The 14,973-nt window shown below is 39.2% G+C and overlaps 1 protein-coding gene across 1 annotated transcript in view; it reads left to right on the plus strand.

The window, feature by feature from the left end:
* The window catches only part of LOC136857345 (uncharacterized), a 280,832-nt gene that overhangs the window by 257,365 nt on the left and 8,494 nt on the right, over positions 1-14,973 (plus strand). The window contains exons 13-15 of the mRNA XM_067135953.2: positions 1,708-1,842; positions 8,582-8,778; positions 13,136-13,277. Coding sequence (XP_066992054.2) covers positions 1,708-1,842; positions 8,582-8,778; positions 13,136-13,277 — 474 coding nt within the window. The remainder of the gene's footprint in view (positions 1-1,707; positions 1,843-8,581; positions 8,779-13,135; positions 13,278-14,973) is intronic.

Here is a 14,973-nt window from a genome sequence, read left to right on the forward strand (position 1 = left end):
TTATTTCATCCTAGTTGTTCAGGACTGGGAGTAGGCATTTCCTCCATACCCCGCGAACGTTATGGTTTTCGCGCCAATACTCGGGTAGCTGATTGCAGAGGTTTCCCACTGGGCGATGGGGTCGCCACATCCCTACGCCAAAATAATAATAATAATAATAATAATAATAATAATAATAATAATAATAATAATAATAATAATAATTTGAAGGAGTATAAGAATTTACTATGTTATTTCTAAGCTAATAATAATGGTGAAAAATGAAATTAAAATATTAAATCTATGATGATTAAGTGTTATAATGATGATCTTCACTGATGAAAATAAAAATAATAAAAATAGTAATAAAAATATTTTTAAATGAATTATTCCGGATGATGATGATGTGGATGGAGACTAGGGAAGTCAGCTGGCAAAATGGCGTAATAATGTCAAGTTGTTGTAAATAATAAGCTAAGTTTGTGATGTTAAATGTGATGGCAAATCTACATCTGGACCATTAGGTTAGAGTCTCTTTGTCGTTTCCTTCAGTTAACAATAGCATATCTTGGTTAGGAATCCGAGAATGGTATTGTACTATCCCGGGTTGGTCTCATCTCAATAAAGTTGGAGGCGATAACATAATTCATGTGATCGCACCCACCTTGCCGCCAGGTCTCGACCAGAATTGGTCGTGGTATTGTCACGAGGGTCGTGTTTCAACCCTCGGTAATCAATGGTTCAACCACCCAAGTGGATGAGTGGTCTACTGTTTCAAATTTATTATGTCCATTTTCAGGAATGATTTGCTGAATTATAGGCAAAATAAGGGTCAACAAAATTTTATGTATGTTCCAGATGATAATTTAAATTAAATACTGTGTAAGCATTTGCAAGGAAACAGTTCCAAGTTCTTGTAGAATGGTAACCCCTTGATGACCATTTAAAATATCTGTCCCCTTTCCTAGGACGGAGCCTCCAGTTTCCCCTTTGATCTCTTTTAATGCATTTTTATTTGTTTTGTTATGAGCCTTAAAGTAAATAATTTGAGTGCCCCATTCAACCTTGTAGTACTGATTAGATGGCGCCAAGATATTTAATTGGAGATTCCATATCTTCATATTTTTTGTCGTTGTTTATTATTTGTGTTAGATTCAATCTGTAACACCCCTGAGATAAGTGCTGGTTGGGACTCAGGCCTTGAGTGGGTGCAGTATGTCCAACCCTTGCTCCATTTCTCTACGGGTTCAGGTATGAAGTGAGATGAATCTTCGTAGCAAATTTTTGTGACTGGATGCCCTTCCTGACATCACCCTCATCAGAGGAGTTAATAAAATGAAATGAATGACGTGATATATGATAGTAGGAAGGGAATGGATTAAACTCGGTGCCGGGACATAGCTTACACCAGGTCACATGCCGTTGATTGATTGATTGATTGATTGATTGATTGATTGATTGATAGTAAAATTCACATCCCTTTTTGATTAACTTATTTTAACATCTACCGTATTGTTCTTGTAGGATGCTTTCTAAATCAAAGTTTCTTATAGTTTTGAGGAATTAAAGTAATTTGTAATTATTAATTCTTTTCATCTCATTTCTTGTATAGTCATTCTTTTCTTCTAATTCTCTGGAATTTTGTTCATTTTCTGTACCACTCTGAAAATCATATGTAGCCAGATTACCCTCACATGACCATTTCTGTTGACAGTTTATCTATTCCAGGCTATTCAAGACATGGGCTTTTCGACTATCAATAAAATATATCTTCTGTTCGACAAGCCATGGTGGAGCTCTGATATTAAGGGATTCCAACTGATATGGTCAGAAGCACGCACAGTTGAGCCATCCAAAAATGAGGTAAGCTGTTGTTCTGTTCATAGGGAAATACTCATATAATAACACTTTAATCAGTTAGAAATGGGATATTATACAGACTAGATGATAATTTTGTGGAGGTGGTCATTGTTAGAAGATACCATGTAAAGAGCTGCCTTGGTGAATCAGTGGTAATGTATTCTACTCATGATCCCAAGTTCATGGGTTGACGCTTAGCTGAGGAAGTTTATTTTTGAAAGATAATCAAAATTCTTGCCACGCCCTATCATTGTTGGCACGCTGAAGATCTCTTGTGGTGGGCTCAGTGCAACCTAACAAAATTAAATTAACTCAGCCAGAGGAACTATCTTGTGGAATTCTACTTATGTTGCTAGACAACAGCACAATTAGAATTTCAAAATTGGTAGACAGGCTGCCTAGATGGCACTACCTCAGAAGTACTATGCCTTGGTAGTTGAGGCCATACAATTATCCTTTTTTGTTATTATTATTTATTATTCTAGTCTAGAAAGCCAAATGGCCAGAGGATTTGTTGTGCTGACCACACGACACCTCATAATCTGCAGGCCTTTAGGCTGAGCAGCGATTGCTTGGTAGGCCATGGCTCTTTGGGGCTGTTGCACCATGAGGAAAATTATTATTATTATTATTATTATTATTATTATTATTATTATTATTATTATTATTATTATTATTATTATTATTATTTCTCAGTTGACACTGAGAAACGGAAGCAGGAGGATGAAAGATTGAAGTATAACATGGAAATTGCAAACAGATTTGATATTCTGGGAGAAGATCCTACAGAAGAAATTGATGAAACAAATGACAAAATTTGTAAACGAATGTGGAATAACGTGAAACAAATCATGACAACAGTAGCAGTTAAAGTGATACCGAAGCGTGTTACTAAAAAAAAGAAGTGGTTCGATGTGGCATGTCAAAATGCAGTTAATGAAGTGGCAATATGGCATAATAAGTGGCTCTAGTCTAATAAGAATGTAGATGTTGAGGAACTATACAGAGAAAAACAGAAAGAATGTAGTAAATTAATTCGTAGAAAGGAAAAAAAGTCTACCTGAGACAACAAATAGAATCAAACTGAGATGACTACAGAAAAAGGAACATCTGATAGATGTATGGAACTGTCAACACAATTAAAAAAGGATTTCAACCAAAGGACAAATTATTAAATTACTGTAAGCAATACTTCAGTTCCTTGCTGAATTGTGATGATCCAGAAATCTGTATTGGTAAACCATCTAGGTCCCCATCAGAAGAACAAATACCAGAGCCACCATATCAAGAGGTATTACAAAGTATTATACGTTTAAAAAACAATAAAGCTTCAGGTAGTGACAACATTCCTGCTGAGCTTATTAAATACAGTGGAGAAAGATTACATAAATACATATATAAGATCATTCTAAGGATATGGCACGATGAAGTTATTCCAAAAGAATGGCAGGAATCACTTATTGTCCCAGTTCATAAAGGAGGGTATAAGGAAGAACAAAATTATTGTGGTATATCTCTTGTAAACACGGCCTACAAAATTCTGTCTTTTATTCTTTTACAGCATTTGAAACCATTTACTGAAAATGTTATTGGGGACTATCAGAATGGTTTTTGTAATTACGGATCCACTACAGACAACATATTTGCAATTAAGACTATTAATGATAAGATGTGGGAACAAAAGGAGTCGGTTTATTATCTCTTTATAGATTTCTTCAAGGCATACGATTCAATTCCTAGAGAAGGGCTGTGGAACGTGATGGAGTTTGGCTTTCCCATAAAATTAACATGTGCAAACTGTGTATGGATGGTAATATTAGTTGTGTTTTGCTCAAGGGCAGAAAATCAAGTTCCTTCCAGAATAAAACTGGTCTGAGACAAGGCGATGCACTAGCTCCTGGAGAAGATTATCAGGAAATTAGCTCTTGTACCTGCTGGCATCATATTGGGGAGACAACATAGAGTCCTTGCATATGCGGATGATATTGTTCTTATTGGCCACTATTAATTAGAAATTAGGCAGTTATTTGTGGAACTAGAGGAAATGGCAGCAAAAATTGGCTTACAGGTAAATGATGGTAAGACACATTACATGATTATACAGAGACCGAATCATGAGGAGGTTGACAGATTGCCTTTGAAGATTGGGTGATATATATTTAAAAGACTAGAGGAGTTTAAATTCTGTGGTGTATTAATCAATGAGCAAAACCGAAGGCAACAGGAACACCATGCCATAATTAATAATGCAAATAAGGCATTTTACTCTATGAGCCCTATAATAGGCTCCAAGTTTTTAACTAGGAATGAAAAAATGATTATCTGCAATACAATCATTCGACCAGTAATTCTGTATGGTTCCGAGACATGGAGTATAACCAAGAAAGGGCAGCAGCAATTGCAAGTCATTGAGAATAAAGTTTATAGAAAAATGTTTGGCCCATGGTTCGATCCTATCTCTCAAAGCTGGCAGAAAAGATCTAATTAAGAGATTTACACCCTCTCTCAATAACACACTGTGATAGAATCCAACAGACAGCGCTGGGCTGGACATGTATTGAGGATGCAGGATAACAGAGCACCAGTAGATCTATACAAGGGATCTCTTAATGGGGAAAGACCTTTAGGAAGACCCTGAAGCACCTGGAAGAAGGAGATCAACAAGGTACGCCGGACCCTCCAAATTGATAACTGGGAAGAGCAGGCTCAAGATCGAAAAGGATGGAAGAGGATTGTGAGATCGGCACAGGAACTTCGCGTCCCTCGGAAGCCTACCGAGTGAGTGAGTGAGTGAGTATTACTATTATTATTGAGGGAATGGGTATTAGTCAGGAAGACATTCAAATCAGGAACCACTACCAACAATTAGTTTGAGGAGGAGTAGGAGTAAAATGGGGCAACTTCAGCCACTTTTTCATATATTTTAAAAATGAAAAGTGAAATATTCCCTCTCATTTTATGAAAAAAAATAATAATGTAAGTGTTGCTGTGTTTATTCTTCACATTTATGTATGTACGTAATAATTGTAATTGCTATTCAGTGATGAAATATGATTATTGAAAAAGTGGCCGGAGTTACCCCATTTTTTGGGATAACTTCAGACACCATATAAATAACTCAAGAAACAAAGTTTTCTCTGACTTAGAGTTAGTTTGGTGACTGTGAATGTTTTTTAAAAAAATCTGCAGGACTCCCAAGATCAACAATCGGCAAGTAAATTAAAACGATCTGTGGTGAAGCAGATGGTTAGTGAGCAAATTTACAGGAAATTTACAGTTCACACTTTCCCTAAAGATGAAACAATTGTATTTATCCTAAGCATACAAGCATTGTATGATATTACAAAATACATATTACTGTATATTGCATAACTGTTTGTACAATTTTTGCTTTATGTTGCCCCGACACAGATAGGTCTTATGGCAACACTGGAATAGTAAAGGGCTAGAAGTGGGAAGGAAGCATCTGTGCTGTTAATTAAGGTACAACCCCAGCATTTGCCTGGCATGAGAATGGGAAACCATGTAAAACCATTTTCAGGGCTGCCGACAGTGGGGTTCGAACCCAGTATTTCTTGAATGCAAGCTGATAGCTACATGACTGAAACTGCATGGCCAATTGCTCGATTAACTATTTGTAATGGTATAAAAGATAATGAACCTAATAAAATATACCAAGATCATACTCTCTTGAAGTTCGATTTACGGAGAGAAAAGAAGCAAAAACATTTCGACATTGAAACAAACTTCAGCTGAAAGAATACAGGGACGTCCTATATTTCCCATTTAGCTTGTTGTGCAGGGTTGATTGCAGAATAGCATACTTCTCCAAAGCTTGCCAAACCGTTATTTTGCCTTTCTTAATCTCTTATAAAGCATTTTTGAGGTAAAATGGGACCACCTAGTTTCTTCCTGCACGTTTTTGGAGTGGCCGAAGTTACCCTGGAAGAGGACAACTTTTCTCAAAAAACTATTCCCTGAAAAATCTATTTTAATAAAATGCATCAAATTGTGCATCAGTTACCAGACATACTTAACTTTTGACACCATAAACCATTGGACTGGAGAATCGAATGCAGGGGCTCGAGAACAGTTTGTTATCTGCTGTTACCAAACAAGGCAATAGTTGGTGCTGAGAAAGAAATTGCTTGATTCAACAATGAGCCTGCCTATGTTCTCTTGGCTAGCGAGTGTTGACAGAGCATTCTATTGCACTTGCATTTTAGTTGTTGCAAGTGATTCTTCTTCTATGGTATAGGAGGCTGGAAAAAAATCAGTGTTGCTGTGTATCAGTGGTCGAATTTAAGCTGGATGACTGAAGTTACTCCACTTTATGGTACCTTCTAACAGTGTTCCAGTTGTGACAGAATGTCACACGATAGAACTATTGTTCAAATGCATTCAATTAGCGTACCAGTTTATTACATCAAAGGCGTTAGTTCTTTGTTATTAAGTCAGTAAAGGTCTAGATCGCATCCTGCAGCTAAAACAGCAGTGTATGGGAGGAGGTTCGTTTGGTTCATAGTGAGTGGCAATGTTTCTGAGGTTAGGTAGGCACCTGAATGCGATTGTAGGGCTTTTTGGAAGAAGATTCAACAACTCTTGCTCCTGTGAGCACAGCTGCTGTAAGACCCACCATTTACATATACCTAGCACCACTTTTATCAGCAAAACCACCAACACGTCTTACCCCATACAAGGTCGTCATGGCTATACTTCATCCACCATCATCTACCAGCTTCAGTGCAAGACTCTGCCCAGCTTTCTACAATGGGTTAACTAGCAGCACACTAAAATTTAGCTGAATGTATATGCAGCCACCACAGGAACTGTAAAACCCCTAACATAGATCTCCCTGTCCCCATTCACACCAGGCACCATCAAACCAGGTTTGATGGATGTTTTATAGTTAAGTCATCAAACTTCTCACCATCTCGCCCTTAGAGATTCTGAATTTGGACATCAGCTTGTGCTCAGGTCAAGGGAAGCATCTGGCCTTAACATGAGATAAGCCAGGCTGAGTGGCTAAGATGGTTGAGGTGCTGGCCTTCTGATCCCAACTTGGCAGGTTCGATCCTGGCTCAGTCCGTTGGTATTTGAAGGTGCTCAAATACATCACCCTCATGTTGGTAGATTTACTGGTATGCACAAGAACTCCTGCAGGAAAAAAATTCTAGCACCTCAGCATCTCTAAAAACTGTAAAAGTAGTTTGTGGGACGTAAACACAATAATATTATTATTAACATGAAATAATCACTCTTTTTTTTCAACTGTCTTGTCTGTCTGTCCTAGGCTCCCTCACCTCACACAGCATCTATGAAGGTCGATCAAATATAAACAGGATTTTTATTCCTGAACATCAACAGTTGGTAGGACTGGCCCTGTGCTTCTGCTATGCTTAGGCGGGACCATTAGGAGTGGGGAGAGCGTGCTGTTAGATATTTCCCGCCGTTTCATCAGTAACATTAAGCCACTAGCCTCCTTACAGCTGGGAGTTATCGCCCTGCAATTTCCAGTTGTTCGGACTGCTTAAAGAAGCTCTAGGAGGACAACGACTTGAAGATGACGAGGGTGTGTAAACCTTCGTGTGCAACTGGCTGGTGATACGACCCTGTTCTTTTTACGATGAGGGTATAAAAAAGCTGCGCATACGCTGGGACAAATGCATTTCCAAAGCAGGAAACTATGTGGAAAAACAAATTTTAATTGCCTTGTGTTTTTCAATAAATGAATTTAAATAAAAATAAAATCGTGTTTATATTTGATCCCCCCTCGTACTTGCCAACAGTGACCATTAATTATTCTGTCTTCCACTGATGAAGGCTACAACCAAAAATTTTGTTCCCACGCTTTTCTTTTGTGTGTACTCTATCCAGGCGGTTTTACAAAGTAAGTCATTGCTCTCCATTCATAGCATGAGGTCGTCATCATCGTCGTCGTGATTATTGTTTTAAGAGGAAGTACAACTAGGCAACCATCCTCTCATAGCATAAGGGGTTAGACTTTGTAAAGGAAGTGGCACTGTCTATTGATGTGGAAGATATGGAAAAATGTTGCACAATTTATGTTATTTGGTTATAAAAGTTAATGTACTTCTAGGGACAGGTTGGTCAGTCCCTGGCTTTTGGAATGAACACCTCACTTTTCTACAAGTAATATGACCGAGCTAGTGGTGTCATGGTTTTTGTCACATGGCTTTCAGCTTGCATTCAGGAGATAGTGTGTTTGAACCTCACTGTTGGCAGCCCTGAAGATGGTTTTCCATAATTTCCTATTTTTACACCAGGCAAATAATGCTCTCTACAACAAATGGTTTTTCTACCAAACCAGGAGCCATTGTTAACCGCCATGCACTATGACTACTTCGGTGGCAAGTCAAGGACAAATTGCAGTCTGACAAAACACCTGCTCACCCACACTTGTCTCGCAGTACAGTGTTGCCAAGTTTTGGTATATGTTACTGTGAGCCATACTGCTCTTAGTGAATATTTATATAATTCAACTTAACAAGTGGAGTCATTAATGCTAGTGGACATATGCTAGAACTTTACCAATTAAGTCATTCTTGAAAAGGGCACAACCAAAGTGCAAAATTTTACTGCATCTCTGAAGTGTTAAGTGGGGCTACTTACATAGCCTATACCGCCATTCTCCTTATGCTGTTTCCTTTTCACAAATCTTACACATTATGTAGGAGAGTGTCTTTCTCTGATTGATTTCTAAGGTAATTGTTTCTTGCAGCCTTCTTCGTGGACTCGTCATCTGACAGGTTTTGATGTGCTTCCCAAACATAAAGGTGTATTACTTGGCTGGGTTGGTGGCAAAGGAGCTGAATTGGTAGAGCAGCTTACAGAAGATGATGTTGGACGACATTGTTCAGAACTGCTGAGAAAATTCACCCAGCAGCCAGATATTCCTCTACCACGCAGTGTTATCAGGTAGAATACTTGACATCAGAATTTCCAAAACCACTGAATCTAAAATTCACAGTTTTATAAGGCTTGTAATAACACTGGATTTCATTTTGTGCACATTAAATGTACATTCTTAGTTTCCCCTCTCAGTTTTACTGTGTTTTACTTTGTGGTGGCTTTGGTAGTTAGTTTAAAATAATTATGAAGAGTATGAAGAATATTGCTGGAAGAAAATGAATACTCAGAAAAGAAAATGAATATTCAGAAATGATTTACAGATGCTACTATTGATGAATGTATTATGATTATCATTCAGTCAATGCTGTTGATATTGTAACGTGTTGGCGAGGTAAATAAGACAGAACTTGGCAGCATCCTATTTTGTAGAATTTATTAGCGAAGCACTAAAACTACACTTATACATACACATGCAACTGTCGAGCTCACAACTTGCAACTCTCTCTCTTTTAGTTCCTCAATGTTTATGTTTATGTACAATGAGACACACAGTGTCTTTGATCACTTACACTACACTCACTCAGCCGCTCAGTCACACATGTTGGTGTCGTCACAGTCCACAGCCTACACATGTCAGTCTCGCAGCTCGCTATAGTATCTGCTGTCCACTAAGTCTGCAGAACTCCACTCACAGCCCCATGTCGGCACCCAGTCTTGTCCACCATGCTGCGCAGGACAGGCCATGCCGTCTTCCAGCAGCTGGTCCAAGACACTCACATGCACGATGACAGGCACACAGAAACGAGTCCTCGTCTCCAACAGACTGACACATCAGCTGTCTCTAACACACTGACTGCACTCTTTGCTGACTCACTGAGTCCATACATTGGACTCGCTACGTCAGCTGAACTGCACCAACGAACTCAACCCTGTAGGTCGCGCCTGACTTAAACACCTGGACCCATGCCATCTGGATGCTTCCAGAAGGGATACACCTCCCAGAATCTTCCTGAAGGCGAGTACTCTCCGCGTGCCATACAGATTTTTCCATAACGCCAGAGGCCTCGAATGAGCGAGCAGGATGAACCAGATAGCAGTGGCGGGGGCGCAAGCGACTGTCCTCCGCCTGGTGATGGGAGTAGGGAGAGGTTGGGCCTCCCTTTGTGATGAGCGTGCGGTTGGAGCTGGCTAGCTTGCACTACTTCCCGTGGTTGTACATTAGCATGGCATATGCAGTGGCTCACCATTCCACAGTATTAAGAGATGCTGGAGTGCCAGAACTTTGCTCTGCAGAAGGAGTTCTTTAGCATAAGATACTACAAATCTTCTGGCACGAGTGTCTACTCATATTGCTTGTGAATACCGATGATCATGATGATGATTATTTATTCATTTATTTATTTGTGACAAGCATCACATTATACAGTATAATAATACTGTCCGGCTCCATGGCTAAATAGTTTTGGTCACAGGGGTCCCGGGTTCGATTCCCGGCAGGGTCAGGAAATTTAACCGTAATTGGTTAATTCCCCTGGCACGGGGACTGGGTGTATGTGTCGCCTTCATCATCATTTCATCCTCAACACGACGTGCAAGTCACCTTTGGGAATCAAATCAAAAGACTTGCACCTGGCGAGCCGAAGTACTCGGACACCTCCCGGCACTAAAAACCATACGCCATTTCAGTTTTTCATTTCATAATAATACTTATATACAATTGATACAGAGGAGATGAAAGACAAAGATAATAATCTAAATAATTTTTGCCCAATATTTAGCAATCACTATGGCTTCAGAATTTGTGGACATCAGATCATCAATGTTACATCTTGCAGGACATTGGTATAAGTGCTCCATAGTTTGTTGAACTCCACAGTCACAAAAGGTTGATGATGTGGTGTAACCCCATTTCTTCAAATTATCTTTTGACCTTGCAACCTCTGTTCTGAGCTTATTCAGAGTTTTCCACACAGGCAATTCTTCAATGAAACCAACAGTTAAATTTTCTGGTGGTGTTGACCAATATTATCTGTTGTTCTCAAGAAACTTTTCCTGGACATTAGTCCTGAAAAAGGAGGATGATGACCATATAATGGATGTTAATTTGAGGTAGTAACCTTTGATATGATGATGATGATGATGATGATGATGACTGATAATGGTTCTTATCTTTTCCTTGTGTTGCTTTGGTCACTCACACAGACCTGGCTTTGTGTTTACCTGTTTTGGACGTTGAAAACACTCCATGTGCTCACGTGGCATTTGGACGACTATCCTAGGGAGTCTACCAAGCTGTAGTAAGTTCAACACTACTTTATAGATGTGAAGCCTGGATTTAATACTGCCATGACATTATAAAAGCTTGAGCGCTTTCACCAGCAGAAATTCTGCTCCATTTTGAACATCAAGTGGGAGATCCATATCAATCTTGCTATTTTAGAGAAAGCAAGTACAGTATTAATAGTGCGAAAGCTTCCATCGCTGGTTATCATCCTGCCTCCGTAGTGTAATGTTTAGTACTATTAGTTGCTTTCCTTGGAGGCCCGGGCTCAATTGCCAGAGATTTAAGAATGGCAGGAGGGCTGGTATGTGGTTAAAATGGTACATGCAACTCACCTCCATTGGGAATGTCCCTGAAAGGAGCTGCACCACCTCAGAATGAGTATATGAGTTTACTACTTTATTGGTCATCAACTGGGATGGACTGGGTGGATTTGCCATATGAATGACGGTAGGCTTCCTTGCCAGATCCTCTATGGTGAATTTTGCTTTGGCACAAGACCCCAAGGTGCCTCTTTGAGATGTTGTAAAGACCAGCTTAAGCAAACCATAAAGGAGACCAATATAAACCCTCATACCTGGGGAAACACTTGCTGAGATTTGTTTACTTTGACAATGATCTATCCCTGCTGTTGTTGAACCATTAGAACAAGTCATGGAAAGAACAAGCCATGAAGAGTCCAAATGGCAAGCATGCAAACTTCACAAAGCCAAACCATACCCTCCACCATCTATCAACTGCAATTTGTGTGGAAGCATGTTGCAAGAACTGGTTTGTTTAGTAGATAAAAGTTTGCACATACAGTGCATCAAGTGTAAAGTGGTTTGTATACTCAGAGGCAAGTAGCAGCCAACAATGACATTTCCCTATTTGTAGACTTTTATCCTTGCTGCACTCTTTACTCATTGTTGTTCTCTTTCCATTAAAATTCATTAATTACAGTATGTTAGATGCAAAGCTTCCAGAGCTTGTTGAATTATTTAGTTCTTCTTCCGGGTGAACCATGTTTTTTTTAGTGTACCTTCTGTACACTTTGCCAACATTTCAAATACATACCAGTATTCGTTGTCAAGGCAACTGAAATACTCCTACTTGATCCAAGCTACTTGGTCTCCCCTGGCAGCTAAAATCAACTATGAGAGTAGTTGTTGTGCCTTGTGTCTTTAAATAACCGTCTCCCCCTCTGGCTGACATAAGACCCATGGGACTCCCTGAAATATCTGGAACATGTATATCGCTCGACAAGTAGCTGGGAGTTTTACCATTACCGTTATGTGACTTGAGGGTTCGTCCTGTGTGTTTATGCTCTGACCTGAGTATTGTAATCTGTGTATAATAGGCATCCAAAAATTGCTGATTTTGTAGTTTTCTTCTAAATTCATATTGTTTGGATATTTCTTAATTTCAGTGGCATCTCAGATTTTTCTTTTGAGATTCCAGGAAATAGCTGCCAAAATCTTGGTTCTGTCATATTATATTTTGTGTCTTGTTTTGCAGGAATGCTTGGCTATAAATGAAATACCTGTGTTCTTAGTTGTTGGTGTGACAGATATGTTCTTTAAGTCAGGCAGAAATCAGACACTTTGTTTCACCTGTGTACGACAGCTACGTTCAATGTACCAAGCAAGTGGCTGTGTGGTTTGGGTCACACAGCTATCAGCTTACATTCGAACTCCACTGTTGACAGCCATGAATATGGTTTTTTGTTGTTTCCCCATTTTCACACCAGGCAAATGCTTGGGCTGTACCTTTATTAAGGCCACCTTCACAATCCTAGTCCTTTCCTATCCCATCGTCATCATAAGACCTACCTGTGTTGGTGCGACGTAAAAGCAGATTATAGAAAGAGAAGAAAACAAACATTCAAAGTGGTAGACTCCAGGGACCTGTAACTCTATTATGTCTTTCGCTGGTGGCAGATAGCGGGTTAGCTTCTGGTATGGTTTATAAATGGTCTTGATGTCATATTTGTTTAGTATCTTCCCAATCCATCAACTCAGAAGAAGCACGAAAGTATTCATTAATTGATCCTGAAACCAAACAGTAGTTCTCTGATCATTTATTAATGACAGCTGAGAATGAGAATGAAATGTTTGCGCCATGTTAGCCTAAGTGTACTGAATACTGTGTACTGTTTTCCAGGACCCAGTGGTACAGCAATCCATACATTAGAGGTGGCTATAGCAATACAACAAGTATGTGTGACTCGTCCAAGGTTGGACCAGTCACGTTATCAAATCCAGTGTGTGCTGATGTACGAGATGGTTCAAGAACAAGTTTACAGGTTAGGTTTATTTAAAACAATATTATTTTCCTAATGAATCCAAAATTAAGTCATACTCATTTAAGAAATGGAATGGAACAGACAAATGTAAAGGAAGCCATTGTTCCTATCCATTTCTTATGAAGGTAGATGGGATGAAAAGTCAGGTTGTAAGTTTCACAGAGTGGAAAAGTCCTCTCAGTTTTAATTACTTTGTTGATGGGGTGATAGTACCTCATGGGGAACACAGTAAATACCGAGATTTTAATATAAGGAATGATCTTCATTGGGGTAATCATATTAACGAGGTTGTAAAGAAATGTTACAGATCTCTTCACATGGTTATGAGAGTGATGTGGTTTATAAATGGTACTGATATCATATTTGTTTAGTGGTGACAGATGAGGATGAAATGTTTGCCCCTTGTTAGCTTAAGTATAGTTAATGCTGTATATTGTTTTCCAGGACCCAGTGGTACAGCAATTCATACATTAAGGGTTGTAGTAAGGATGTAAAGGAGAGGGCATTTAAATATCTGGTAAGACCCCAATTAGAGTATGATTCCAGTGTATGGGAGCCACACCAGGACTACTTCATGTGAAAACTGGAAAAGATCCAAAGGAAAGCAGCACAGTTTGTTCTGGATGATTTCCAACAAAGGAGTAGTGTTACAAAAATGTTGCAAACTTTGGGCTGGGAAGATTTGGGAGTTAGGGGACAAGATGCTCAACCTTGTGGTATGTAATACCAATATAGTTGGTCCGTTATTGGACATTATAAATTTTCCAGCTAGCTCATTCCTAGTTGCCAGCGTTTCACCCCAGTGTGCTAAGTTGGGCTCATCAGTTGGTAAATAGCACACTCACCAAGACGCATGGCTAGTGCATACCGTGGAGGCCACTGCGTAGGCCTATGGGAATTCCCGATGGAAATCAACAGCTTTATCACATGTGGTATGTTCCGAGCTGTCAGTTCAGAGTTGGCGTGGAATAACATTAGTAGATGAATAAGCTTGAGCAGAGCTTTTAATCCATTGCCATGCAATTATTTTCCTTGAAAAATGTACCTTGGAATGTGATTATTTTTGTACATTTTAAGTTATGGATGCTAAAATGGTTACACACTGCATCAAAATGACAACATTTTGGGTTACAGTTTAACTTCCTACAATAAATTGAAGTCTTTTAAGGTATGGTACACCTTGAAACATCCATCCAACTTTGCATTTGTTGCACTCGAAGCAAGATTCCTCCCGGATTCCACGCTCAAAACAGACTTTAGATCTCCTTGATGGGGCTGATTTACTTGCTGTAGGAGCAATGTTCTCAGGAAAATGACCCCAGTGCCTTCCCTGTAATCGAACATCCTCTAGTGGCATAATCAGGAACGGTGACATGTTCCAGAATTTGCTCTGCAATGTTGACTCGGAATGATGATTCTCTTTTTCCTTGCACTTAGCATGACATGTATGTAGCTAGAAATCTACAATGTCACATCCAGCAAGTAGAAGTACAATTTCTTGAACCCATTTACATACTTGCATTGCCTTTTGGAACATTACTGACCAAATTCCACTTACAATTGTTTGGTGTGGTGAGGTTATGTACGGAGTTGTTTTCATCCTCACTGTCGTTTCCATGAGCAGAGTCACAATTCTCAGACAAACTATCACTGCTAAAACTACTATCAGATAATTCTGAGATATCTTCATCACCAC

This window comes from Anabrus simplex, chromosome 1, assembly GCF_040414725.1.
Source record: "Anabrus simplex isolate iqAnaSimp1 chromosome 1, ASM4041472v1, whole genome shotgun sequence".
Taxonomy (NCBI): Eukaryota; Metazoa; Arthropoda; class Insecta; order Orthoptera; family Tettigoniidae; genus Anabrus; species Anabrus simplex.